Here is a 27800-nt window from a genome sequence, read left to right on the forward strand (position 1 = left end):
TTTTTGTTTTATTTCATGTTATTTAGCATTTGCAAAAAAACACTGGGCTTACTATTCAGCTTAGAGGAGCAAGACAAGAACAGCCATGTAATTGAAGTCACTAAATGGATAAGACACATTGTTATACAGCTGTTACTTATGTTTATTGTTGCTTGTTCTTCTGCCCTTCCCTTTCTGTTGTGTGTAATATTCTCACCTGGCTGCCATGTGCCTTATTAAGGCACATGGCAAATTACATTGTAGAATCATGGCTTTAAAAATTACATACCTGTCTGAAAACATGATACTTACTATTGTATTATTGAATTCTGAAATCAATGATGTGCCACATAAGCACAAGTGTCCACTCACCCGCTCCATGTTGCAGGATTGGGGCCCAAGTTGACTATGTCTCTTGTGTGGGAGGGGGCTCTGGGCTGAGCCTGGAGCAGGGGGTTGGGGTGCTGGATGGGGTTTGGGGTGCAGGCTCTGGGAGGGAGTTTGGGTGCAAGAGGGGGCTCGTGGCTGGGGCAAGGGGTTGGGATGCTGGAGTGGCTGCAGGCTCTGGGAGGGAGTTTGGGTGCATTAGGGAGCTCAGGGCTGGGGCAGGGAGTTGGGGCGCAGGAGGTGTTTTGGGGTGCAGGCTCCAGCTAGGCGGCAGTTACCTTGGGCGGCTCCCAGCATATCTGGCTCCTAGACTCAGGGGCAGCCAGGTGGCTCGGTGTGCTGCTCTGCCTGCAGGCACTGCCCCTGCAGCTCTCATTGGCCATGGTTCCTGGCCAATGGGAGCTGTGGAGCTGGCGCTCGGGGCGGAGGCAGCGCGCAGAGAGCCCCTGGCTGTCCCTGCACTTACGAGCTAGAGGGACATGCTGGCCGCTCCTGGGAGCTGTGCGGACCCAGGGCTTGTAGGGAGCCTGCCTTAGTCCCGCTACGCTGCTGATTGAATTTTTAGGGGCCTAAAATCTCCCGGATTGGCTTCAATAGCCACCGGGAGATCGAGGCCCATTCTGGGAGATTCCTAGCCAATCCGGGAGGGTTGGCAACCCTAGCAGCACCCCATGCTATGGGGGGTGAGGATCATGGTGCTTCTCCACTGCTGGAGGTTGGGAGTGGGGGCAGTACAGGAGACAGCACAGGCAATTCTTGCAATAATTTCTGTGATACATAGAGGGGTTTGTCAAAGCCCTAGCACCTGGAGTCACGTTATTAGTGGTGGCACTCGGCATAAAGAGACTGAGCAATTGGCAAGGCCCCACAGAGCTCAAGGAGCCCTAATGTTGCCAACTTTTTAATTGCGCAAAGCTGAACATCCTTGCCCCGCCCCTAACCTGCCCTTTCTCTGAGTTCCAACCCCCCCTCCCTCCATCCCCCCTCCCTCTGTCACTCGCTCTCCCCCACCCTCACTCACTTTCACCAGGCTGGGGCAGGGAATTGGGGTGTGGGAGTGGGTGAGGACTCGGGCTGGGGGTGCAGGCTTTGGGATGGGGCCACAAATGGGGGGTTGAGGGTGCAGGACAGGGCTCAGTGCTGGGGCAGAGGATTGGGGTGGAGGAGGGGATACGGGGTGCAGGCTCTGGCCGGGTGGTGCTTATCTCAGGCAGCTTCCGGAAGCAGCCGGCATGTCTGGTTCCTAGGCTCAGGGGCAGCCAGGCAGCTCTGCGTGCTGCCCACGCCGCCCCCACAGCTCCCATTGGCCACGGTCCCCGGCCAATGGGAGCTGTGAAGCTGGCGCTTGGGGTGGGGGCAGCATGTGGAGCCCCCGGCTACCCCTACGCGTCGGAGCTGGAGAGGGGACATGCTGCTGCTTCCCGGAGCCACAGGGAGTCTGCTTTAGCCTCGGGCCCCCGCTGCGCCGCCCACTGGACTTTTAACGGCCCTGTCGGCAGTGCTGACTGGAGCTGCCAGGGTCCCTTATCAACCGGGCACGCTGGTCGAAAACCAGACACCTGGCAACCCTATGGGCCCTGATGTAATAGTACTGCCCCCAAACCCCTTCACTGGATTGAGCCAGGCCTGTGTCACACCCAGGGCCGGTTCCAGGCACCAGCCCAGCAAGCAGGCGCTTGGGGCGGCCAAGGGGAAGGGGCAGCACGTCGGGCTCTTCGGCGGAGGGTCTCTCGCTCCTTCTCAGAGGGAAGGACCTGCCGCCAAAGAAGAAAGCGGCGCAGTGGAGCTGCTGCCGATCATGATTGTGGCTTTTTATTTTTTATTTTTCCTGCCGCTTGGGGCGGCAAAAGCCCAGGAGCCGGCCCTGGTCACACCTGTGCTGGCCCCACTGGGGACCCAACACCCCGCAGTGGGCGAGCCCCGCCTGCCCGCCGGGCCCCTGCGGCGCTGCCATTTCCTCTCCGCCCGCCAGGGGGCGCGCGGCCGCAATCCACGCCGGGCTCGTGGGGTTCTTTTTCCCCCCTGGAACCATAGACTCGGAGGAGCGGCCCAGCCCGGCCACTTCCAGGACGCTCTGGAATCCCTCGCCCCCCTTCCCTCTGGTTAAGCCAACCCGGAAGCGGAAGTTCCCCCCGCAGCGGTTTGTGGGACGCCGGGGAGCAGGGCGGCTGTTCTGTTTTCTTTTGGGTCCGACGTAGCCGGCGGCGGCGGCGGCCGCGGTTTGGAGGCCAGAGACCGATGTGGCGGGTGAGTCAGTCCCGGGGGCGGGGGCCGCGGCTCGTGACCCTCCCGCTCGTATGGGGGCGGAGAGCGCAGGGGGATAGATGTGACCTTTGACCCCGTAAATATTCGCAACCCTCCTCTCCCCTCCCCAGCTCCTTCTGTGGATCCCGCCGCCCGCGCGGTCGGGGCTCGGGGGGGCAGAGTCAGGCGAGAGCCCCCTGCTCGGTGCCCGGCGCTGCGCGGGCAGGGGCTCCCCAGGCGGCTGGGAAGGGAGCAGCAGTTGGTGGCCGAGGCTGCGCCCGGCGCCGGCCTGCGTAGCCCGTGGGGGCGGGGAGGGGAGAGGTGAGGTGTTTTGTTTTGTTTTTTTGCTCCGCCGGCGGACACCCCCGTGTCCCGATATTTTCTTCCTCTCATCTGGTCACCCTAGTGTCGCATCACTTGCCTGTGCGCGGCTGTTGCGTGTCCTGTGGAAAGAAACGCTCCGTGGTTATTTCACCTTTGTGCAGATTTCAGGGGTGGGGAGGAAGAGAATCACACAATAATTATCTACCGACCATAGCAGCTGTTGATTCAAAAAGTTAAAGCTTCTATCATGGTTAAAAGACATTTTCAATATCATATGTCAAAATATACAAAGTAATTAGCTGTGAAACAAACTCTAATAAGGAGCTTGCCTTAGCCCCACGGCGCCGCCGACCGGACTTTTAACGGCCCAGTCAGTGGTGCCAACTGTAAGGGGCCCCGATGTACTATTACTGCTCCAAATCCCCTTCATTTTATTTAGCCTGGCCTGTGTCACATGTGTGCTAGTCCCACTGGGGACCCAACACCTAATAGGTTTTCAGTTAGCATTTTTCTTCTTTTGCCTGTCTGAAAATTTGTTTTATCATCGATGGAAATATTTTTTTCATAGGTATGTGTGTGCAAGGTGAAATAGGTGTTTGACATTTACTGATAAAAGGCAACTTTTTCCAAGTCTGTTTATATGTTATGAATTATAATGGTTGTGTTTGTAAATCAATGGCAGATCTGTGGATGGTTATATGTATGAGCTCTAGCTTTAAAATTATCTTATGTTGTGGCTAAAACTCACAAATGTGATTTTAGGAAGTATGTTCTGTTGCCTATTAATTCTACCAGCCCTTTCACCTCCCCCATTTATGGCCCTAGTAATCAAATGGGGATTTGCAGTTGATGTTTACCATCATGTAGAGGGGATCTCACTGTATTGATGATACACCTTGTGTAGTTTGTTCAGGTCTGAGCAAGAGTTATAAGACTAATTCTTTCCTTTAAATTGACATCTGTTTTTTTTCCCCTTCCAGAATAAAGTCGTCCAGTTGAAGCTGCTGCAGTATAACTGTTGCTGGTTGGCACTCTAGTAATTCTGCTCATGTTAACACTGGGTGACGACATAACTTCCACAGTGCTTCCTCCCAAAGCCTAGCTTTCTGTTGAGCCATTGAGTAGCAAACCACACTTATTCATATCATCAGCTTTTCAGTTTCCCTGTGGACCTAATTGTACTGCTTATGACTGTAGTATTTAAGTCTTGGAACTGAATTTATATATTGTGATGGTTAGAAAACAGTTTATAATGGCAATGCTGTTAATTTTAAATTTCCTAATTGACTCTCATGCCAAGAATCAATGGTTTTACTTGGTAATGTTTAAATCTCAGAACCAGTCAATTATTTACAGATAAGGACCACTTTCCTCAGTTAGTGTCGCCTACAAGTTAGTTGAGTATACATTTTTCTTAGTGGTTTTATACTTCTTTTTTTGTGCTATGGCGGCTGCTACAATAGTTCATGATGCATCAGAAGCAGTAGAGCTCTGTGCTTCCTATGGCTTGTACCTTAAACCCATTACAAAAATGTCTATCAGCGTGGCACTTCCTCAGCTCAAGCAACCAGGAAAATCCATTTCCAACTGGGAAGTGATGGAAAGACTAAAGGGAATGGTGCAAACTCATCAGTTTTCCACACTACGGATTTCCAAAAGCACCATGGATTTCATCCGTTTTGAAGGAGAAGTTGAAAACAAGAGTTTGGTTAAGTCCTTTCTAGCATGCCTTGATGGCAAAACAATAAAACTTAGTGGTTTCTCTGACATTTTAAAAGTTCGTGCTGCGGAATATAAAATTGACTTTCCTACTAGACATGACTGGGACTCCTTTTTTCGTGATGCCAAAGATATGAACGAAAGTTTGCCGGGGGAGAGACCAGACACCATTCACTTAGAGGGATTACCTTGCAAATGGTTTGCACTGAAGGACTCTGGCTCAGAAAAACCAAGTGAAGAAGTCCTTATAAAAGTATTTAAGAAATTTGGGGAAATACGTAATGTGGACATACCCATGCTGGACCCATATAGAGAAGAAATGACTGGTAGAAACTTTCACACCTTCAGTTTTGGAGGCCATTTGAATTTTGAAGCTTACGTTCAATATCATGAGTATGCAGGTTTCATCAAGGCCATGAATGCCCTGCGAGGGATGAAACTGATGTACAAAGGTGATGATGGCAAAGCAGTGGCTTGCAATGTAAAGGTGAGGAACTGCAGAGTTATTTTGTAATAGACCTTAAGGGGAAAAAATACTGTTGAATGTCCTTTCCATGTATGAGTTTAACATGTTAAACTCTACAGCTGCATTTTATAATGATATCAAGTCAGATTGTTGATGAAGTGACAGCATAAAAACAGTCTCTATTACTCCAGTTTTCAAGGTCCAGTTTACCTTTTGTAAAATCATGTTGTATTTTATCCCAATTAAAGTTTACCTCTAGGTCCTTTACTACTTTCTCTTTTAAAATGTGTTCTAACACCTTGCATATAATTGAGATCAAACTACCTGGCCTGTAATTTCCTTCATCACTTTTTTTTTCTCTTTCTTAAAAATAGGTACTATATTACAATTCTCCAGGCATAGGATATGAACCCTGAGTGTATGGCTTCATTAAAAATCCCTGCCATTGGGCTTTCAATTTCATGTGCCAGTTCCTTCAATATTCTTGGATGGAGACTATCCAGTCCCCTCCATTTGGTCCCATTAAACTGTTTGAGCTTGGCTTCATTAATTTCTAATTCCATATCCTCATTTCCATTAGCCACCCCACCACTACCCCTAAACTCTTCATTACACTTATTTAAAAACTGAGACAAAGTATTCATTTAGGTGTTGGGCCATGCCTATATTACCTTTAATCCCCCCCAAAATCCTCCGTGTTTAGTGGTCCCAATTCTTTTTTTCTTGTTTTCTTATTTATATGACTATAGAACCTTTTACTACTAGTTTTAATTTCCTTTGCAGTGTCCAACTCTGCTTGGATTTTGGCAGTTCTCACTTTCCCCCTATACTTTCTGATCTCCAATACTTAGCTTTCCTTCCTGATCCAGCCCATCTTCTATTCCTTGTAGGCATTCAGCTTTTTCTTACTAACCTGTTTGAGATGCTTGTTCATCCTGTTTGGTCTGCCGCCCGTCACTGCAATTTCCCCCCCCGGCTTGTGATGCTGGCTTCAGATAGCTTCTGCAACTTTTCCAAGCCTCCTCCACATTCAGATCCTTGAGTTCTTCAGCCTAGTCCACTTCCCTAACTTCCCTTCATTTTTTTAAGTTTGCCCTTTTGAAATGAAGGACTTTAGTTGCAGACCTATTTGTTTTATCCTTCCGTTTAGTTTAAACTGAATTAGCTCATGATCACTCAAACCAAGGTTGTCCCCTGCAACCGGTTCTGTTCACTATTTACCATTAGCAAATCTAAAATGGAATTACCTCTTGTTGGTTTGGTGACTATTTGGTGAAGAAATCTGTCAGCTATCACATCCAGGAAAACATGGGCTCTACCATTATTAGTAGCATTTGTCCTCCAATATATATCTGGGAAATTAGTCTCCCATAATCACACAATTCCCAGTAGTATTCATTTCATTAAAAATATTAAGGAGGTCTCTATTCATATCCAAATTGGATCCTGGGGGTGTGTAGCATACCCCAAGTGCTGTCCCCGGGAACCATCTGGTCACTTTCTTCCCCAAAGTGGTTTTGGCTCAAACGGACTCTTGTTTTATCCATTCCATCATTTCTAATTTCTTTACAGTCTACTCATAAGTAGTATACAATGCTACTTCACCACCTTTATCTTTATTTCTCTCTTTCCTAAACAGCACATTCCCTTCAATCCCTGTACTACAGTCATGACTACAATTCTACCATGTTTCTATTATCCCTATAATATCTGGTTTCACTTCCTGCACCATTAATTCTAATACCTCCATTTTGTTACCCAGGCTCCTTGCATTGGTGTACAAACATCTTAAGTTGTTTCTGCTTGTCTACGCCCAGATTCCTCACCCGATTGGGTACAGTCATTCTACTGTCAGCAGATAGATAGGCGATACTATCGTCATTGGTATTGGCATTATCTTTTCTCTTGATGTCCGTTCTCCTACTCTCTCTTCATTGCTGTATCCTCTTTCTTGATTTTCCTCCTGCTCAATATTAGTATTAGGCATGGATATTAAATGAGCATCTCCCAACTATATCCCCAGATTCCTAGTTTAAATCTTTTAATCAGTTGTGCCAGCCTCCACCCCAGAAATCTATTTCCTTGCCTACTCAAGTAGAGGGCATTCCATGAGAACAGCCCTCTGTCCGTGAATGACTCCCAGTGGTTCAACATTCCAAAGCCCTCCTTATAGCACGGCCTGAGCCATCTGTTGATCATCATAATCTTGTCTCGCCTTCGTTCTCCTCTTCTAGGGACAGGCAGAATCCTACTGAAGATCACCTCAGCCTCCATTTCTTTAAGTCTGTCATAGTCTCCCCCAGCCTATCATAGTCTCCTTTGATGCATTCCAGTAAGAATCTAGCATTATAATTTGTTCCCATGTGAAGGACAATGAGTGGATTCTTTCCTGCTCCCATTATGATCCCTTTTAGCCTAAAGTCCACATCCCGTATCTTAGCACCCAGCAGATATGTGCTGGGGTCAACTCACCACATATGGTGCCTCTTTCTGGCTGCTGTGCGGATTAGCTCTTTCCAGGTCTGAGGCTCCCTTCTGCTGCTCGCTGCCTGCCCTGCTGCCGTTCTTTTGCTCTCTCTCACTCTGTGCAACCCAGGGTGCTCCCTTTTTGTGACGTGGGTCTCTGGCCAGATCACTATGCATGTTTTCCCCTCTGGAATATCACTTTCCTTACCAGCAGTTTTAGGCAGTCTTGTTTTTCACTGCCCCTATGGTGCCACTTCCATGTGGCTGGTAGGGGAACCCAGGTCCACCCTCTACTCTGGGTTCCAGCTGAGGGATCCTCTAATCAGCAGCCAAAGTCTGCATCATCCTGAACCTTTCTGCTTTTTCCCTGAACCTTTCCTAATCCTGGCTCCTGCTAGGGGGCTTATTTTTTTACCCTTTTACTTTCCTGGTTCTTTTTGCATGAACAGAGAGCAACAATACCCAAAGTTCAAAGGCGCAAACAATTTGATGTTTATTGGGGTGAACTTTTAGCAAGCATGATTTTAGTGTTTGTTTCCCTTCCCAGCTTTGACACCATAGAGCCATCCCTGTTCCCATTCCCTGCTCCCATTCCTCCCTTACTTCGTGATTGACTGCAGACTATATAGTAAAACTTGAGTTTTGCTTAGCTATACTGTAACCAATTATTTTACTGAAATTTAACTAACCAATTCTAACATACTGTAACATGGTTATTTAACCAATTATATTTTACCACCTTAATTAGTTTACACCCAGCAAAATTAATTATACAGAAGACAGAAACAATTACAGAACCAGACAGAGACCATGCAACTAAACATACAAAACAATACAGAAGTGAGGATTTTACAACTACGTTTATACAGACATAAGGGTTTTCCAGCTTTGTTTATTGATAAGTAAGTTTTTACCAGATAGAAAACTATTGAACTAAATTTCCTTTTACATGGTTTAGGCTCTTTTCTTTCTTTAGAGGTGATAGGAATAACTTAGAGAATTTTTTCACTTCAAGGTCCCAGAAACAAAGATAAGGTTTTCATCTCGAGGCCAAAATTAGGACAGAATTGTATTTCTAACAGCCCAATAGCACCTTATTTTTATGTGACTAGTTTGGAATGTGAGGATGTGACCGTTCACTTTTCAGCTTATGGCTGCCTCTACTGCTTAGCAAAGGCCTTACTTAGCCTAAGAACAGAGCCTCAGACTGTCCCTTACACATACAGAGAGTGATTTTGATTCTTTCTTTTATACCTCTATAACTAGCTAAGTGATAAGAATACACTTAAATTTTTAAAGTATAGGCCTTTACAGACCGGCCTGAATATTTATATCCTAACAGCTCCCCCATCTCTGGATTTGCTAGCACACTCTCCCTTCTTCACTGAGTAACTGCAAACTAATTTCTGTAGTCCCAAACACACCTCCCTTGTCCCAGGGAGTGACTGCAGACAATTTCTCTGCAGACCCTTTCTGCTATCAACTCCCTGGCATTATAAATGCCCTGCCTGTTCCTCCACAACTGAGTTTCCGCTCAGCCTTAATTCCCCCATCTTGCAGCCTAATAGGTTAATTGTCCCCTATGGCCTACGTTAACCTATTCAACATGAGTGTGGGGAGCATACCCCATCACAAGACAGAACACCTTTCTCTTCTCCAGATTAGCTCTGATCATCTAATTTCTTTGTGTCTGTGCTGCCTGTACATCTCAGATTTACTGATAAAACTTTTTAAGACCACACCGCCAGTGTATTTGTGTGTGTGTATTTATTTACGAATATAAGTCCCATGCTGAACCTAGACTATATATTTGTTCAACACATTCATAAGAAAACTAAACAAAATTAAACTTTTAAGAGAGAGTTCCTTTTTTAAAGAGGGGTAACGATACAACATTAAAATTTAAAAAAAAAATCAGCAAACACCTGTAGAATGAAAATAAATTCAATTTATACAACTGAGCAGACATCTAAATTGTATTTGAAGTGCAGATATAACTAAAAATTATGATAAATTCGTTGCATTGTGTGATCTCAACCCATTTTTAAACTGTACTTGAAAATTTAATAAAAATACATTTCCATAATACCTGAAAATCTGGCATACATATCTTACTGCTTCTGTCGCGATAAAAGGCTTAAGTTTTTGCAGCCACTGCTCCTCAGTTAGAATAACAAGTGTATTATAACAAATTTGATAGGCCACAATATCAGATAACAGATGTATCATGGGTGTATGATGTCTATAGAGACAAGGGCCAGTGTTTTAAGCATTAATCTGATGGCTATATAATGAAGTATAATATTCCCCTACTTTGCAGTTATTGGGGATTTATGTTCATAAGAATATTTAAAATTGAAAATCACGTAGGAGTACCTAAAATTTATTATTTTAGGTTAAGCTCTCTAGGATTCACTTTTTCAAATCACAAATACCAGTACTACTTTTGAATAGAAAAACATGAATAAGTTCAATTTCAGACAGAATCTAAATTCGCGGAGCACAAGAAAATATTATTTAGTTTTCTTTTTTTAATTTGGCTTAGTAAGATTTGCTTTGACATGTTTTAAGTCATGCACTTACGATTTGTTAATTGAGTATAATGTGGGCATTGTTATGAAAAGGAAGTCGGTCAACACTGTGCAGTTCAGAAAGTATCCTTTAAGGTTCAGGGGAAAAGTTTGAATGTGTTGGAGCTACACGTTAAATTGTTTATATACTTGTTACTGGATAAATCCCAGACTCATGAGTAAAATAATTTTACTTTTTCTCACATGACAAGACTTGCAAGAACAAGCATAAAAAAATCCAAAAGTCGGGATGAAGTGAATGCAAAGCTGACACTTAAATGCACTAGATTAGAATTGTTTTTTGACCTCTTAAACTCATTGTTTCTTAACTGTGCTCTGTAAAGGTTTCCTTTGACTCAACAAAACACCTGAGTGATGCATCAATTAAGAAACGGCAGCTTGAACGACAAAAACTTCAAGAGCTTGAACAACAAAGAGAGGAACAAAAACGCAGAGAGAAAGAAGCAGAAGAGAAAAAAAAGGAGGAGGAAAGGTAGATCTAACTTATATCTACATTTTTTAATTTTAATAACGATGATAAAATACAAGAAAACTGCATTTCCTTCCCCTTATCTCCCTCACATTAGGAATGAATGAGCAATTTGACTAAATCTCAATCTCTTGCAGGGCTAAAACTTTGGGTCCCCGCATTTCTTCATTCCATTCAAAATTAGCAATGTTTAATTTGACCATATTATAACTTCACTTTCATATACAGTAGAACTTCAGAGTTACAAACTCCAGAGTTACGAACTGACCAATCAAACACACATCTCATTTGGAACCAGAAGTACACAATCAGGCAGCAGCAGTTCCCCCTCCCCTCCCCCCCCCCACCTGCCTCCCCCAAAAAGGCAAATACAGTACAATACTGTATTAAATGTAAACTACTACAGAAATAAAGGGAAAGCAGCATTTTTCTTGTGCATAATAAAGTTTCAAAGCTGTATTAAGTCAATGTGCAGTTGTAAACTTTTGAAAGAACCATAACGTTTTGTTCAGTTACGAACAACCTCCATTTTTCACGGTGTTCGTAACTCTGAGGTTTTACTGTACTTTTTTTTCCCCCCTCATGCACTAGCAATCATATTTCTAACCCAGAAAAAGTTAATTTTATGGGCAAGTTCTTTCCACATATAGAAACAAAAATCCAATCTTATGTTAAAACTGACATACGCAATCAGTTACAAAGTGTTTTAACTAGTTCAGTGAAGATATTAAATGGTCTTTAAGTCTATTATTAATTGACTCAAAATATATTGTTAGCTTTAACTATTCAGTCTTCTAAATCAGAATCTTATTTTTCACAGAATTCTCCAAACATAGTATTAAAATTCCCTTTGGGGGGAGGGATAGCTCAGTGGTTTGAGCATTGGCCTGCTAAACCCAGGGTTATGAGTTCAATCTTTGAGGGGGCCAGTACTTGGTCCTGCTAGTGAAGGCAGGGGGCTGGACTTGATGACCCTTTGGGGTCCCTTCCAGTTCTATGAGATAGGTCTCTCTCTCTCTCTCTCTCTCTCTCTCTCTATATATATATATATATATATATTTATTTTTTTTATCATGCAACTCTCTACTATTAAACATGTTTTGATCACTTACATTAGTGGTGCGAGCAAATCAGATTCCAAATTCTTAATGCTCTTCTAATTTTGAAATACCTTAGTAATAAAAGGCAGAGTTTTTCAGTTGTTTCAAGAGTTAGTTATGTTTTGCAAATCTTTTGTTTTAAGACCAGTTTCCCTATAAATTATCTTCAACTGGTAGAAACTATGGCAGATCCTTACTCTACTTGCAGATTTTAATTTTTGATCCTGTGCAATGTAATCTGGAGCTGAGATGACCATCACTGAAGTTGAAAGTTTGGTAAATTTATTATAATACCTATAATTTCTTATAATTCTGCACAAAATTATTGTTTCTGGACTATTTTAAAAAGTGTTTTAAACTAAAATGGATGATTTTGGTAAAATGTATACCAATGCTGGTAACAGACATATAAGCTTTTACTATTAAAGATAGTGGGTAAACATCTTCACCTTTGAAAATCCTCATTCACATCAAAAGTACTACATGGGCAATTAACAGTGATAAGGTAATGTGTTATGTTTGATGTTTGCTTTGCATGGTTGATCCCATTAGAGCATCCCTTCACTTTAAATTCAGCTAACTTAATTTCTGTCCAGTGTTTATTACAAGAACCAGCTAATTTGTTAGACTTCTTTTGTGAATTTCCGTTTTGCTTATGAACTGTATTACTGCAGTCTTACATAGAGTGGAAATGACTTTCTTGATTTGTGTTGTGTGTTCAATCTGCTTATTTTCCCTTGCTTTGAGATTCCTTACAAACAAGAGGATAGAAGCTGTGGTTTTCATTACTCTAGTGCCCAGCTAGTTCAGACTTCAATGTTTCCCAACTACTGACAGTATTAGAAAGCAAACTAACTGTTCTGATGACACAGATCTCACAGAAACTTGTTGGCTCTAAATGACAAAATATCATGACTGTTGTATATAGTTTGATACAATGTTTTTTTTTTTGTTTTTTTTTTAAGTGAGGTTAGTGCTGCTTGTTCCGGATTGACAGCAGTGAGGACTTAAGTCTTCTATCCACAGAAAAGTACAGCCTGGGCAAGCTTCCCCACATCGTCCCACCAAGGTGCCTCAACTCTGACCTGGAGGGACCACCTCTAGGGGTGAGAGTAGTTCAGTTTCCATGCCCAGTCCAGTCCTTAGTGCTTCTGAGGCCACCAACAAGATTTTCAATTGTGGTGGATTTTACATGTCAGTGCTAGACGCAGTCATTCCTCTAAGCCCCAGTTGTTGTGCTGTTGTTGTTCCTAGAAGACAGCTGACCAGAATGATAACTATGCATTAGTTCTGAGGAAGGCGGGTTCAGGCAGTGAGCGACACAAAATAAAGTGAGCTAGTTTGATATTTTGGTGGAAATGTGCTTCCTAGAACTGGATAGTTGAAATGTTTAAACTACAATGATTTGGTTTAGCTTGGATCATGAAGTTTTTAAAATCTGTTTTCTAGATAGAAAATTGGAAGACCATGTGCTAATTGTACAAGTAAATCATTTTATTGAAATGGTTCTGCTTTAACAAAGAGAGGTTTTTTTCAGGGATGGGCTATAAGTTTTAGAATGTATTACTAGGAAAAAAGTATGTGTATACATACAATATCTCAGGGATGCCAGGTATATATGGAACATAAATCTGAGGATAGCAAATCATTTCAGTAATTGTATGTTAAGGAAACTGGAGCCCGTGCATCAGTGATCTTCTTTTATCATTTAGATGATAGATAACTCTCCAAGAGCACTGTTCTTCACTCCTTAATGAAGCAAAACTATTGACTTGAACAGAAATTTTTCCTGAGTAAGGAAGCTAGGTTGTCTAGATCCATTTACTTTTGTGTGGTTAAAGTGGAATTCTTCAGTGGAAGCTGCTGCCTGTTCAGTATTTCTGAAAATCATGCCACTGTTTAGGCACGTATTCTCTTGAAAATCTTGGCCTTTGCTACTATCTGCACATTTTTAAATTGATATCTGCTCAACGTTTTTCTTCTGAAGGATGGATTGCCCAGCCAACCGACTCAGAATAACTGTATTTCTAATTTGATCAGTAAAATGCTCTATGATCTTACTTGTGTTGATTACTAAAACATCTCATATTTAAATTTTTGCTTATCCCTAGAACAGTCCTTCTGATGTCAGTTTAGTTTTGTGTGGGAAGGGAAATGTTTAAAGATGTTCACTGAATGCATATGTGATGTTTCCTGCTTCTGTCTGTCAGCAATCAATAAGACCTGTCTTTCTTGAAAAAAATAACAAAATCCTATATTTTTAACTTTAAATTGTAATACAAGTCAAAATCCAAAGTTGTTCCTATCATGGCTAATGTACAAATTAATTGCTCTTAGGAAACAGAAAGAACTTGAAGAACTTGAGAGAGAGAGAAAAAGAGAAGAGAAGTTACGCAAAAGAGAACAGAAACAGAAGGATCGTGAAGTTCGTAGAAACAAAAAGAAACTTGAAAAAATGCAAGCAGAAGAGCAGAAAAAACTGCAAGAGAAAATAAGACTAGAAGAGAGGAAGCTCCTGTTAGCGCAGAGAAATCTTCAGTCCATTAGACTAATTGCAGAACTGCTTAGCAGAGCAAAGGTAACTTTGGAAAGCTGTCTTTTTCATATTATTTCAAAAGCTAACAAAAATGAAAACTGGTAGAGTAAAATTTTAAGTGACTTATGTGTTCATAAGCCAGACCACTTAGCTGTTACATGTGCCAACAGTCAGCCCTCTGAATAGTATGGATTGTGAACTCATAAGAGCCTGTCTTGAAGCCATAGGATGTTTGCCTAGGCATCTGTTCCCTAGGAAGGCAGGAGTGGAGTAAAAAGAGAGCCTGAAATTATTGACCTGAATAACATTATGCATGAGTTGAGAAAAGAGGCCTGCCCACTACTTTGAGATCCAAGAAAGAAATGTGCGGAAAACATGGCATAGAGAACTGAGCAAGGGACTAAGACAGAGGATTGCAAGTTTGAATTTTGGCTTGCCACTGCATCACTTGTGGCCTTGAGCAGTTCACTTAACTGCTCTCTTTCCCATTTATTAAGTGGGGATTATTGTGGTTTCTTTTGCTAATGTTTGAAAAGTACTTTTGAAAAAGCAGGTGTAACAATATTACAAAAATACAAATATCTGTTATCCACTGACAGTGATGGTGACGTGTGAAATCATGTCTGAGTCTACAGTCGTCAACATTGTTTCCATATGTTCCCTAAACAGGACACAATATTTTCTATTTTCTTGAAAAAGTCGTAATCGCAGGTATTTTGGATTAATGGCTAATGTTTAGTAACTGTTTTAAGTAAGCAGTAACGCAACCGTCCGTGGCAATGCAGAGCTTTGTCTCTTGCTGCCATCGTGCATCGGGGTGTTATAATCTGTATATTAGCATAAATGTAGTGATAACATTTTAACACAGCATGCCTTTCTATCCATCACATCGTCATATGTACATCTCCCTAGTAATTCCTGAGTTCTTGATCCCCATTGAGTAGAGTCTAATTAAATACTCTCACTCCAAATAAAATAATGCTTAGAGAATTTTTATAAGATTTTCCTTTAAAAAAAAAAATCTAGATTCTTATAGTATGTTCATCATTGTGGTATAAAAAGTTGTTTAGATACTACTATGTTGTGCACTGAAGCAATACCTGAGAATATCAGTTATTGCACCATTTTCTGTGGATAGCTGTCTTTCCCTTCACGCCTAGGGTAAAATTTGCAAAGGACTGAACTAAGCCTCTTTTGTTTAGCGGCAAAGCAAGGTAAATGTAATATTTAAATAACACAATATTTTGCTGATTGTATTAGACATTTTACATACTTAACAGAATAAAAACTTCAATTTTGTTTAACTTACCTGAAGTATCTTAAACCCATTCAATCCTTGAGTTTTGTGACTGCCAACAAAAACACTAATCCTAATGCTGGTTACTGTAACGTTGACACCTGTCCACTGGGAACTGGACTGAGCTCAACTCATTTGATATAGATTCCTGAATAGTTGTTGGATAGTAATGATTTTTGCTCCTATTGGGTTCTGACGAGTAACTTGGAGACGAAACGTACCAACTCCCATTACCAGTTACTTAAACTGAGCTGGCTGCTTTTTCATTTCAGCATTATTTGTTGAACAATAGCCTTAGTGCACAGAGTTATGTAAATTATTTTTTTGAAATGGTTTTCTTTTTTACAGGCTTCCCTTGTATATGAAAAATTCTGATTTCTTTAACAGAGATTTTTGGGAGACATAAGCACATCTATAAACTTTCTTTCTCGTCCATTTTCTCCCTCCCCCTCAATGTCTTTCAGGCAGTAAAGCTTCTGGAGCAGGAACATAATGAAGAAAGAGTCCGTCTTCAGGAGTTGGAGGAGAGACGAAGGCTGCAAGAGGCTGAACTCAGACGTGTAGAGGAGGAAAAAGAGAGAGCACTTGGACTGCAAAGAAAAGAGAAGGAGCTAAGGGAGAAGCTGTTAAGCAATCTCCTGAGCAAGAAAACAGATGACACACATCAGAGTAAGGAGGAAACTAAGGCATCTCAGTCTGGCTTGTTGAAAACTATTGTGGCTGGTCCACAGATTGTGTCATCCAGCTGTATAACATCTACCTCGGTACAGTCCATTATGGGTAAACCAAATCAGGTCTATCAGAGGGAAGTAATATCCAATGAAAGTGTGAACTCTCAATCCAAGTATTTAAATGGAAACCTTCACAAGGAAGCTAATGTTAAGGAAAGCAAGACACTTAATTTCAATAGCACTGAAAGTTCTTCTGATAAAAGGAGTTCAGGTGTGCTTTCTTGTATTCCTGCCAATAACCAGCAACACAAGAGTACGCCAAGCTATGACCAGAATGCGTGCAGGAAGGACTTATCCTCCGAGCAAGGCAAGTGTAACAGAGAGCCAAGTAAGGGGAGGAGCCATTCATGTAGTGACACAAGTATTGATAATAGCAAAGATAAAAAGGAAAGGAGCAAACACAGAAGAGACTTGAGTAGTCAAGATGAAAAGTATAGGAAAGAAAGAAGACTCCATAAATACCCTAGCGAAAGTCGCAGCCCTCACCGAAGAAGCTTAAGCCCAGATCGCACCCAGCATAAGAGGGCCTTGAGTAGTGAGAGTAGACAAGATAAGAAAGAGAGAAGTCATGGTCACAAAAGCTTGGGCAAGAAACGAAAGCACCGAAAGAGATCATTGAATAAGCAAAGAAGTCCTTGGAGTAGGTAATAAAGGAATTTGCCTTCAAAAAAGGCTATTACAGGACAGATCAGGGCCAGAAAGTTCTGAAGTAGATCTCATCTGTGTGACTACTGTGGGGAAAAAATGAAGTTGCTGTTTGGTGAATTATCTAACTTGAATCTAGTTCATGGACCCAAGATACGGATAACTAGATTTTAATGTTTCTTTATGATCTGTTTTGTCTCCTTTTTTACATTACGACAGTGCTGTAGATATAACCATACGTGCTTGAGTTTCTACAGTGCTGATAACCAACCTAACTTGGTTTTCATTAGTTTCCATTTTCTGAATCTTTTGATTAGATCACTTAGTTTCTAATGTCTGCAATCATAACATCCTCTGAATTAGGAGAGATATAGGTATCAGTTATCAGGATTCCAGTCTTGGCAAGTTATTGTGTACAAAATATTTGACTACAAACCTTTCCTTATGCACTCAATGAAAAAACATGTAGCAAAGCAGAATTTTTGCTAATTGAGCCAGGGGGCAGTATTTTTGTATGAAATTTGGAAGTGACCATAATATTTACAGAATATCTTTTAAACTGTGCTGCAATGCCTCCATTGTTCTTTGAGGTGTATTTACTTTGTGGAAAACCACAGGGCCCAAATGATCATGGCATCTAATGCCACTTATATATTTCAGAATTCTTTTCTATTTCAGAATAGGTGCACTGTTGTGCTTTTAGAACACCAGGAAATATTCAAAAATGGCCAGAAAGCTGCTCTGTCATGTCTTTAAAATGTTTTGGCTGTTTCTAATTATTTAAAATGGTATGGAAACAGTTAAATTTATGTTTCAAGTACATACAGATATGTTGTTTTTTGAAAAGGGGCCTTCTTGCTAAATTATATTTTACTTGCAATGTTCAGTTTCAAGGATGCAATTTATCTAGTTAAATAATTTTTTATAACATTTTGCTTCTAAAACTGAAGCTCAGGAATCTTAAAACAGCTTGTAACATGAAGGTGAAAGAACAGTGTAGTTTTCATTTTTATGGTAAACTTGAAAAATCTATTTCCAGAGAACCCAAATTGCTGTTTTCATATGTCAGTACATTAAAAATTTGCAAAAGTACTATATTAAAACTTGCTTTGTTTGTGACATTTGTTTTGAAAAAAATATTTGAAGTCGTGGTTCATTAAGGAAATTGACACATCTGTTGAGCTATCCCTGTAATTTCCCACTATATTGAATGAGATCACTAACTTTGTAGTGTTCGTTTTGGGTCAGAATTTATGATATATGGCTACTTCCCGAAGTCAGTACAAAAAATGAGGACACTGGTGTGCAGCCCAGTGACTTCCCCCAACTGATGGTTTCTACCAACCTGCTGTTGCCGAGCTCTGTGTAAGGGGTTAGATTTTCTTATAGCCCGAGTCTGCTGAAAACTTTTCACCTTCCCCTCAGTTCTAGCTGCTGAAAAAGGAGCATTTCCCCAACCCTCTGCATTTTCATTGCCATGTGGCTACTGTACCCCACCCCTAGGCTTTTTAAGACTTCCTTCCCTCTGAATAGCTCCTGTACCTTCATCATCTGTTTTTAGAGCTGGGAAAATAACTGATTTTATTTTTCATTCTCTGGGAGTTCTGAAAAATAAAATAAAATAAAAAATAGTTCAGGCTCAATGGAAACAGATTTTTTTTTTTTTAATTTTTGGGTGGATCGAAAAAATTTCACATAGGTTGAATGAAACATTTTGTTTTGGGGCATTTTAAAAAGGTGTGGGGTTTTTTTTTTTTAAAGCAAAAAAAAAATGATGGCCTAGATTCAAAAACAGTGGTAGCAGTGGTGCCCCCCTTATAACCCATAGCCCAGTGGATAGGGCACTCACCAAGGATGTTGGGGGAGATTGGAATCCCTGCTCCGGAGCAGGGATTTGAACCCAAGTCTCCCTCTCCCAGATGAGCACCTTGACTTCCAGGCTATTGGTTATTCTGGGGTGAGTCTCTCGATCTCTCCTGTTGAAGCAGTTCCCATTTGCATAAAATACTTCAATAGTGATAGGAGCAGAGAGAGAGAGAGTGTGTGTGTGTGTGTGTGAGATTCTATAGTCTGGTGGTTAGGTCACTTATGTGGGAGGGGGAACACCTGGGTTCCAGTTCCTGTGCCAAAGAATATTTATTTATACAGAGTGGAACAGCTTCAACAGGAGGTCGAGAAAGACCCTTCCAGAATCTCTTATAGCCTGGTGAGTAGGGTACTCAAAAGTGTGGGTGGGTGGGGATTAGGTTAATCTATGTGTGTGGTGGTGGTGGTAGTGTCAGGGGAGATTTAGATTCAAGTGCCTGCTCCTAAGCAGAAATTCGAGCCTGAATCTTCAATATTGCAGGTGCGTGGGCTAAAGGTTAAAAGGGGGGCAGTGGTGCTGCTACTACTACCAGTGGTTTTGTGACCGATGCCTACATCCCCTTGTGAGAATAACAAAAAAAAAAAAAGATTCATTTTAACATCTAAAAAAAAAAAAAAAAATTGTTTCATCTGAAACAATTCACCAAAATAGACACTGATTCCCAAAATGTTTCAGTTGACTCAAATCTGCATATTTTGGTGAAAGAAGTTTTGTCCAAAAAATATATGCTCAGCTCTGGTTAGCTTTTTCGCTTCCCCAACTATCAAAGTAAATGTTGCAGTTCTTGTCAGATTAACTACTATCCAACTCCTGATTAGCACTAGTGAAAGATAACAATAGTTGATGCTTGGCAAAGACATGAGTAGAAACAAAAGCGTTGCCCCATTGTCTGAAGTAATCTGTCTGAAGCTTTGTTGCTTCATCTAGGAGCCATAAAAGGGGTGCCAATTGAATACAAGGAAAGAGGCTTCTACTTCCTGATTTCCTTATGTCTTCATCTTATTCTAGACCTGAGCAAACTCAGCAAACTACATACAACTTCTCAAGTTCAGGATGGTACCCCTTCCCTCCCATTATTCTGTCACTTCAAGCTCAGGACGGTTTCATGGCTCTCAACTTTCAGGATGCGTACTTCCATATAACCATCCATCTAGCCGCAGGAAGTACCTGAGATTCACAGTACCTGAGGTAGTCATGACCAGTACAGGGTGCAAGCCATTCAGATTCTCCACATCAGCAAGCGTTTTCACAAAAGGCCTAGCAGTGGTAGCAGCGTTTACCCATACCTAGATGATTGGTTGATCTGAGGCAGGTCCCAGCAGGAGACAGACAGCCCTAGAGTATGTCCTCTCCTTGTTCACCAGCTAGGTCTCCTTGTGTGCTGTGAAAAATTCTCACCCCATCACAAATAAGAGTTCAAAGGGACCATGATCAACTCTGAAAGCCTACCTCCCAGAGGACAAGTTCCAGTCTCTCCAGCCACTAAAAAATGACCTAAAGTCAAGTCTGACTATGATGTTGAATACTTGCCTCTGTCTACTAGGCTACAGGTCAATGTGTATATCTGTGACACCGCTTGCCAAACTACTCCTGTGGTCCCTGTAAGTGTTGCAGCTTCCCCATTATACCCTCTTACAGGCGTATGAGGAGACTGGGTAAATGTGTGGTCCTGAGGAGACTGCTTTTCAAAAGATGCCAGTCTCATGCGCATAAGGCACATGCACATCTACATTGGGATCCACATTGACTATAACATTTTGAATAAACACATTTACTCGAGGATAAGTAACTGTTCTTTGCTCAGAATCAGTTGTGTATCACAACACGTTTGTTGGTGACGTAGTGTCTTTAGCTTTCAAATCAGATGTCATTGGATCCCAATGGAAACTAAAACAGGTTCTGGAAATCATGTACCTGAATTTTAAAAACTTGACTAATTTTTTGCATCCACTAGAAGTGTTTTGGTGGCAATAGATAAGTTGTTCTATGTGAAATCTTACAGATTTCTTTAAAAATAAGTCACTGACAAAATCTCATCACTTTAACAGGCAAGACTGACTTTCAAGAGCAGTCTGATTAAAATCTGGTACTATTTCTGTGGTTTTCTACTGAATTAAAGTAGTCTTGGCGAGTGACTTCATGGTCATATAATCAGAAAGATATTTGTTTAATCTATTATCCTTTGCCATCTGTAGTGGCTTTAAAACAGATACTCCTGTTCACTGAAGTTTAATCTCTCTGATCAACAGGCTCTTAGCCTAATTAACATGTACTGCTTACACTCCAAAGCACTGTTGTTGTTTTTTTCCATTTAAAATGTGAAATGAACATTGCTGGGGGAGGTACTAGTATGTCAAGAATGCCAAGAGTAATGGATCTTTTTAGCTTTTACTGCAGGTATGTCTGTAAATTAACAAGTAGTTGCAAATCAGTTTTGAAACAATTTAAATTTAAAATATAAATAACTTACTACTTTGGGACAGGGAGTTTCAATGTCAAAGAGATGCATTACTGCAATAAAGCAAACTAAACTGTTGCCTGATTTAGGATGTTAATCGTATTAATTTGGATAGTATGGGGGGCTTGCCAATTTGTTTGATTGGAAGATGAGTTTTTTGTTCCGAATTAGGCTTCACAGAATTTACAAAGGACCCTCGGGGGTATGACAGGAAGCTTATACTGAGACAGATATAGCGTTAAAGACTTTTTATTAAGATAAATGAAATAGTAATTAAATGGTAAAATAATTAGCATTACAAAGTTACAATTGTATTGCTGCTATTTAAAAGATACATATGATATTATGGTATTATATGCTACAAAGCTTTGGTTAATATACTCACACCCTTCCTTGATAACCCGGTGGTGAGAGAGACAGGACCGGCCTCGCCTTCGGTGATTTAGGTTCCTTAATTTTTGAGTGAGAGGTGCAAAGCTTAGAAGAAGCTAGAGCTAAGAGCTACCAAAGCTAACTTAGAGTTTACTTAACTAACTTAACCTTAAAATTAAAACCTAATAAAACTAAGAAAAGCTTAGGGAAACCAAGCTTAGCCTAGTTCCCTTAGAACTTAGAAAGTTTAAGAAAAACAAGTACAGCCTACTAATTTACTCTAGCAAGATGGATTACCTCTTTTATAGGGCACAGATGCCTGAAATCCTTTTTTCTATGCCCAAACTTTATTTTTCACCCACAAAAATGTTAGGGTACACTTACTTCATAGGCTAGTATGTTTGTATGTATTGATGACATGTACATACATGTTATTTTTGTTCTCCCGGTTCTTTTGGTTCTTTTTTTGTGGTGTACCTGTTAAGTCTGAGGGTACAGACTTGGAAACCCCCTATGCCATTCTACCATTATCTATCTATCTAGGTGAAAGGTCTTAGACCAGGGGTAGGCAACCTATGGCACATGTGCCGAAGGCGGCACGCGAGCTGATTTTCAGTGGCACTCACACTGCCCGGGTCCTGGCCACCAGTCCGGGGGGCTCTGCATTTTAATTTAATTTTAAATGAAGCTACTTAAACATTTTAAAAACCTTATTTACTTTACATACAACAATAGTTTAGTTATATATTATAGACTTATAGAATGAGACCTTTTAAAAACATTAAAATGTATTACTGGCACACGAAACCTTAAATTAGAGGGAATAAATGAAGACTTGGCACACCACTTCTGAAAGGTTGCCGACCCCTGTCTTAGACTTATGTGTGGGTGCTGACTTTGCTATCTGGGTGAAAGGTTCCAGACATAGATTTGCTAATATGGCCTTAGCTTAACATACAGGATATGGCCTGTAGGTCCCTCGCATTACAGCTGAACTTACTTTAATATAAATTTATAAACCTATTACAATAAACCAAATACTTAAACTAGAAGAAAAGATGCATATATATATATATATATATATATATATGTGCAAGCAAGCAGGTTAATCCTATAGGCTACAAAACTCAAATAGTTATTAAAATAACAATATTAGTTGTTTGTATGCCGGTCATTTGTTTGTAGGAGCCCAGTCATGGACCAGGACACCACTATGCTAGGTGCAGTACAAAGTATATCCTGGTTTTGTTGTGCCGGTCTGCTCAGAATATTTCCCTAGTTACTTTACTAGAAAAATTCTGAGATGTCAATATGGTTAATGTTCTACAACCCTATTTGGGACTGGACACTAGGTTACATAAGCCTGTTAAAGATTAGGATTGAAAGTGTTCCATTGTAGTTTAGCTAGCCCCCAATAACAATGTTAAGAAATTCTAACAAACTATTCCCCTGTTTTACAAACCCCTAAACATTAGAAAGTCTGGAATAGACCAGCTAATGTATCTGTCCAGTTTCCTTCTGCTGTATAGTCCTTTATAAATCACTGTAACCACACTGATCTTTTGCCTTCTACCCAACCTTGTTCCCATCTGAACATACTCCTCCAACTGCCTGATTGTAACCCCCTCCTGCAACCTGATATACTTTCCAAACTCTCTCCGATCTGTAATTTCCCTCTTTTTGTCCTTTAAACTACATCTATTACTTGCGAGCATCCACAGGTAGTTGTCCGTGGACTGCTAGCACATATACTCTGGAATCGGGCCGTGTCCCCACATATGCTGTGCAGGGCACAGTTATACACAGGGTACACGCCAATAGCTACGTCCGCACTGCTCCTTGTTGGTATGAGATGTTAACACTGCCTTTTCAAGGGTGGTATCCATATCCCAGAGTTTCGTGCATCACAGGAGATGTTCTAGGAATAGTTTTGATTCATATGGTTGGAACTGGTCTCTACCTTCACACATCAGTGATGGCAGCTCCCACTCACCTCTCCCTTCTGCCCGAAGACATGGACCAAGTCATGAATGATATGGTTCTGTTCCGACACACAAGAAAGGTTCATGACGCCAGGGTGCTCAGGAGATTGGGATTGTACTCGCAGAAGGAAGAAGGGACTCTGGGAGGGATAACTCAGTGGTTGAGCATTGGCCTGCTAAACCCAGGGTTGTCAGTTCAATCCTTGAGGGGGCCATTTAGGGAATCGGGGGCAAAAATCTGTCTGGGGATTGGTCCTGCTTTGAGCAGGGAGTTGGACTAGATGACCTCCTGAGGTCCCTTCCAACCCTGACATTCTATGATTCTATGTTCCCCAAGAAACAACATAGCTCTGCACAGCGTCTCAGTGCAACAATTATTGTAGGGGTCCTTGCCTACCCGATTCTAACTTGGCTTATGAAGCTGTACCCTGACAGCAGTGCCCCAGACAAAAAGAAATTCAACTACAGACTAAGGCCTGGTCTACACTGCGGGCGGGGGGATCGATCTAAGTTACGCAACTTCAGCTATGTGAATAAAGTAGCTGAAGTCGACGTACTTAGATTGACTTACCGTGGCGCCTTTACTGCGGTGAGTTGACTGCTGCTGCTCCCCCGTTGACTCCATCTGCCCCTCTCACGGCTGTGGAGTACAGGAGTCGATGGAAGAGCACTCGGGTCAATTTATCGCGTCTAGACTAGACACGATAAATCGACACCCGCTGGATCGATCACTGCCTGCCGATCCAGCGGGTAGTGTAGACATACTCTGAGTAGCTTCAGAATGGTTGTTGAGTACATGTTTGGATGGCTTAACGCTCATTGGCAATGCCTGCGCACCCATCTAGCTTCCACTGGGGCTAGTGTGGTTCACCTTATAGTGGCTTACTGTGCCATCCACAATGTTTGTGAAGGAAAAGCAGAGTACTTCTGTACCAAGTGGGCACAGGACAGAATGGGTTTGCAAAGCTTGTACAGACAGCTGGAGCTCAGCTGTGTGCACCCTGTCCTAGTTCTCAGTGGGCAAGAGAAATCTGGGATGCCATATGCTCATGCATCCTGGAACAGAAGGGAACCAGAGGGTAACTTCTGTTTCCATGCCGAGGGACATATCCCCCTATGCTGCTGCAAGAAAAGCGTGGGCTGACATTGGCTCTTACTTGTGTGCCTCAGGCTAGGTCTACACTACAGCGGACTTCCGACCTAAGATACGCAACTTCAGCTACGTGAATACCGTAGCTGAAGTTGCGTATTTTAGGTCGGCTTACCTGGCGGTGAGGACGCGGGAAAGTCGACCGCTGCCGCGCTGCCGCCGACTCCGCTACCGCCTCTTGTCGAGGTGGAGTTCCGGAGTCGACGGTAGAGCCATCAGGGATCGATTTTACCGCGTCCTCACGAGACGCGGTAAGTCGATCCCCGATAAACCGATTGCTACCCGCCGGATCGGCGGGTAGTGAAGACGTAGCCTAAGTATCTTTGGGTTTTGATCCCCTGTAGCCAAAGTCTACACCTATGGACCACAGAACAGGGAGAGGCCAGACACCAGGGATTGGGAATGGTATAAAATACTTCCAATGAAAGAGCTGATGTGAGCAAAGGGTTCCTTTTCCCTTCCCAAACCTCAGTGGGCCCATTCCTAACCCACTCACGTACCCTCCTCCCCTAACTTCTGTGTGGCTCCCATTTATAAGGAGATGGGGAAAAGGGGGGAAGGCAAGGCTGTGGGGTCTTTGAACAACTGTACATTTTCTAAAACTGTCCTATCCCCAAAACCAGTCCCTGGCCAAATCCATCCCCTACCTCCTGTATGGCCCTGGGACTATCACGTCCAGCATGCTCACTGGGAAATACACAGACACAGGGGCACAATGACAGTTCATTAATGATCTGGGTTATTGCTTCCACAGAATGTGTAACAGTGGTTCATGGGTTTTCAATAAAATTGTTCTATAGACGTATCTTGCTGCTGGAGCATTTTGGGATGGAGTGGCAGGAGGGCGGGGCTTCAGGCATGTAACAACAAAGCAGGAAGGGGTACTGGTGGGGACAGTGAGGATAAATTGTAAAACTTTCCAGCCTTAGATTCTGGTTCCTGTCATGAGTCAGAGTCCTCCTCGGGGGCAGAGAGAGAGTGCTGCTGAACCAGCTGTGCTAGGTAGTGGTGCAAAATTATATGCTCTTCTTGGCCCTCATCAGCATCCTGTTGTATAATGAGGCCAGCAGGGTTGAGGATGAGGAGGAGTCATGCATCACTTCAGGGTCTGGGACTGCTGGAGAGCAACTGTTGGAGGCCTTCACCCTCCAGCATAGGAGCCTCAGGTTCCCAGCACTGGGATGGAGTTCAGTAAATGCATGCCTCCTCCAGCCTCCAGGAAATCTCCCAGTACCGCTGAATGTTCCTGCTGACCTGGGTGAAGTTGTGGAGGATGGTGTACTCCGAACCCACTGATGAGTACCTGGATGTGTTTGGTGGATCAGGTAGCGGCTCTTGGAACATGATTCACGTTAACCTGTACTGGCCAGAGGGTAGCAGAAAAGTGTTCTGAAGTGGGCAGTGCAGCTTGCTACTACCACTGACGATGGGGGGGAAGGGGGCAGGGACATACAATGGGTAAGGGTCGGATAGGAAAGGCTTCAATGCATTGTGGGAATGGGCCTGGAGGACTATTGAAACTCAGGACCTGGTGCATGTTCCTTGCCCCTGTCCACACTGCATGGTAACATGGGTATAGACCAATGCCACAGCAGAGGCGTGTACATACTCACACCCCTCAGGCATGCTAGCTTTCTCACCAGGCGGTCTCCTTCACACGTGTTTCAGGGGTTCAGATGTGGACAGTGGGAGGGGGAGAAGGAGGGGTATGGCACAACATGTATGCCTGTACATGTGCCAGTGTGGACATGGCCTTAGTTTGTACCCTGAACCCACTTTCCAGGACTTATTTGTCTCCCTGTTTCCATCTGTCATCCATTTGTAAATAGCTAGCAATGTCTATATAGAAGATAAGTAGCTGGAGAATGAAGGATCCAGCTAGACAAAGAACTGTATCTTTTCCTGTTCCAATCTGGTATTTGACTAGTTGAGGTTGCCTGGATGCTAGCATATATATCTCAGTTAATTCACGGCAATGTTGGATGTACTGGGTAGAGGTGGGGAAAAGCACCCTTTACAGTTAAAGACAAGGGGGTCCTGAGTAATTGAGGAATTCCTGGCCATATGCCCAGATAACTGACTCCACTTCAGGAATGCTGTTTGATCTCTCACTGTACTCCCCTGCCCTCATCCCCTGCCAAAAATCTTGTGACTAACAGTTGCAGACTTTCTCTGGAGGTTTTACCTAATTTGAGGGTAACAGACTAATTTAGTCTCCAGACTGTATGTTGTGTGTGAAGCATACCTACAGCAGCAAGAAGCAAAATTAGTAAAAATACACGGAGAGGCTAATGACAACCATTCTTATTGCCGGGAAAACTCAGTTAAAGTGTGCCTATGTGATATGCTCCTCTTAAGAAAAGTCATCTAAAAAAAGAACAGAGCAGGTAAGATACAGTGTTAGAAGAATCCATTGTAACCTTTCTGCCCATCTAAGTTGGCAGCAACAAGGGCCGGATTCTGTGTCTAGGGGTTCCGTTTCAATAACTCAATGCAAAACCGGCTCGAGCCCCCACCCAGTGACCTGGGACAATTACATACCACCCCCCCGGGCGCCTCTAGGAGGCAATACTTCCCCTCTCGCAAGCACGGAGTCTGAGTGTAGCAGAAAATGTTTAATAACATGAGGTAAACGACATCAGCATTAAATTGGAAAAACACCACAAACAGAATTCATAACACAAACCAGGAGCAAAAGACCCATCCCAGCAAATTGGGCTGTGTCCTTTCCCTTTGGTTCTTGAATCCAGCAACCCAAAAATCACCCAGAGTCCTCAAAGTCCAACACCCCCAAAGTCTCTTGGGTCCAGCAACCACCCAAAGTCCCAAAAGTCCAACAACCCCCAAAGTCTCTGTCCCTGGTCAGTGCAGCCCCAGAGTAAAAGGGGGCATGCAGGGTGTTAAGGGGCATCTTACGTGATCCTAGGCCGGCTGGCCGGCCCTCCGCAGCCTTCACCACGAGCCAGTCCACTTCCTGCCGTCCCACGAACTGCTCTGCTCTACGAGCTGCTCCGCTC

At 42.5% G+C, this 27800-nt stretch overlaps 1 protein-coding gene across 1 annotated transcript; it reads left to right on the plus strand.

Annotated features, from left to right (window-relative positions):
- Positions 1 to 2595: 2595 nt before the first annotated feature.
- Positions 2596 to 18036, plus strand: LOC112113628 (A-kinase anchor protein 17A). The gene is made up of 5 exons (XM_024209981.2): positions 2596 to 2613; positions 3915 to 5140; positions 10500 to 10648; positions 14083 to 14323; positions 16043 to 18036. Exons 2-5 carry the CDS (start codon positions 4379 to 4381, stop codon positions 16955 to 16957), a joined length of 2067 nt encoding a protein of 688 aa, XP_024065749.1. The 5' UTR covers positions 2596 to 2613; positions 3915 to 4378; the 3' UTR covers positions 16958 to 18036.
- The last annotated feature ends 9764 nt before the right edge of the window (positions 18037 to 27800 follow it).

This window comes from Terrapene carolina, unplaced genomic scaffold, assembly GCF_002925995.2.
Source record: "Terrapene carolina triunguis isolate 2854851 unplaced genomic scaffold, T_m_triunguis-2.0 Scaffold23, whole genome shotgun sequence".
In the NCBI taxonomy this organism is placed as follows: Eukaryota; Metazoa; Chordata; order Testudines; family Emydidae; genus Terrapene; species Terrapene triunguis.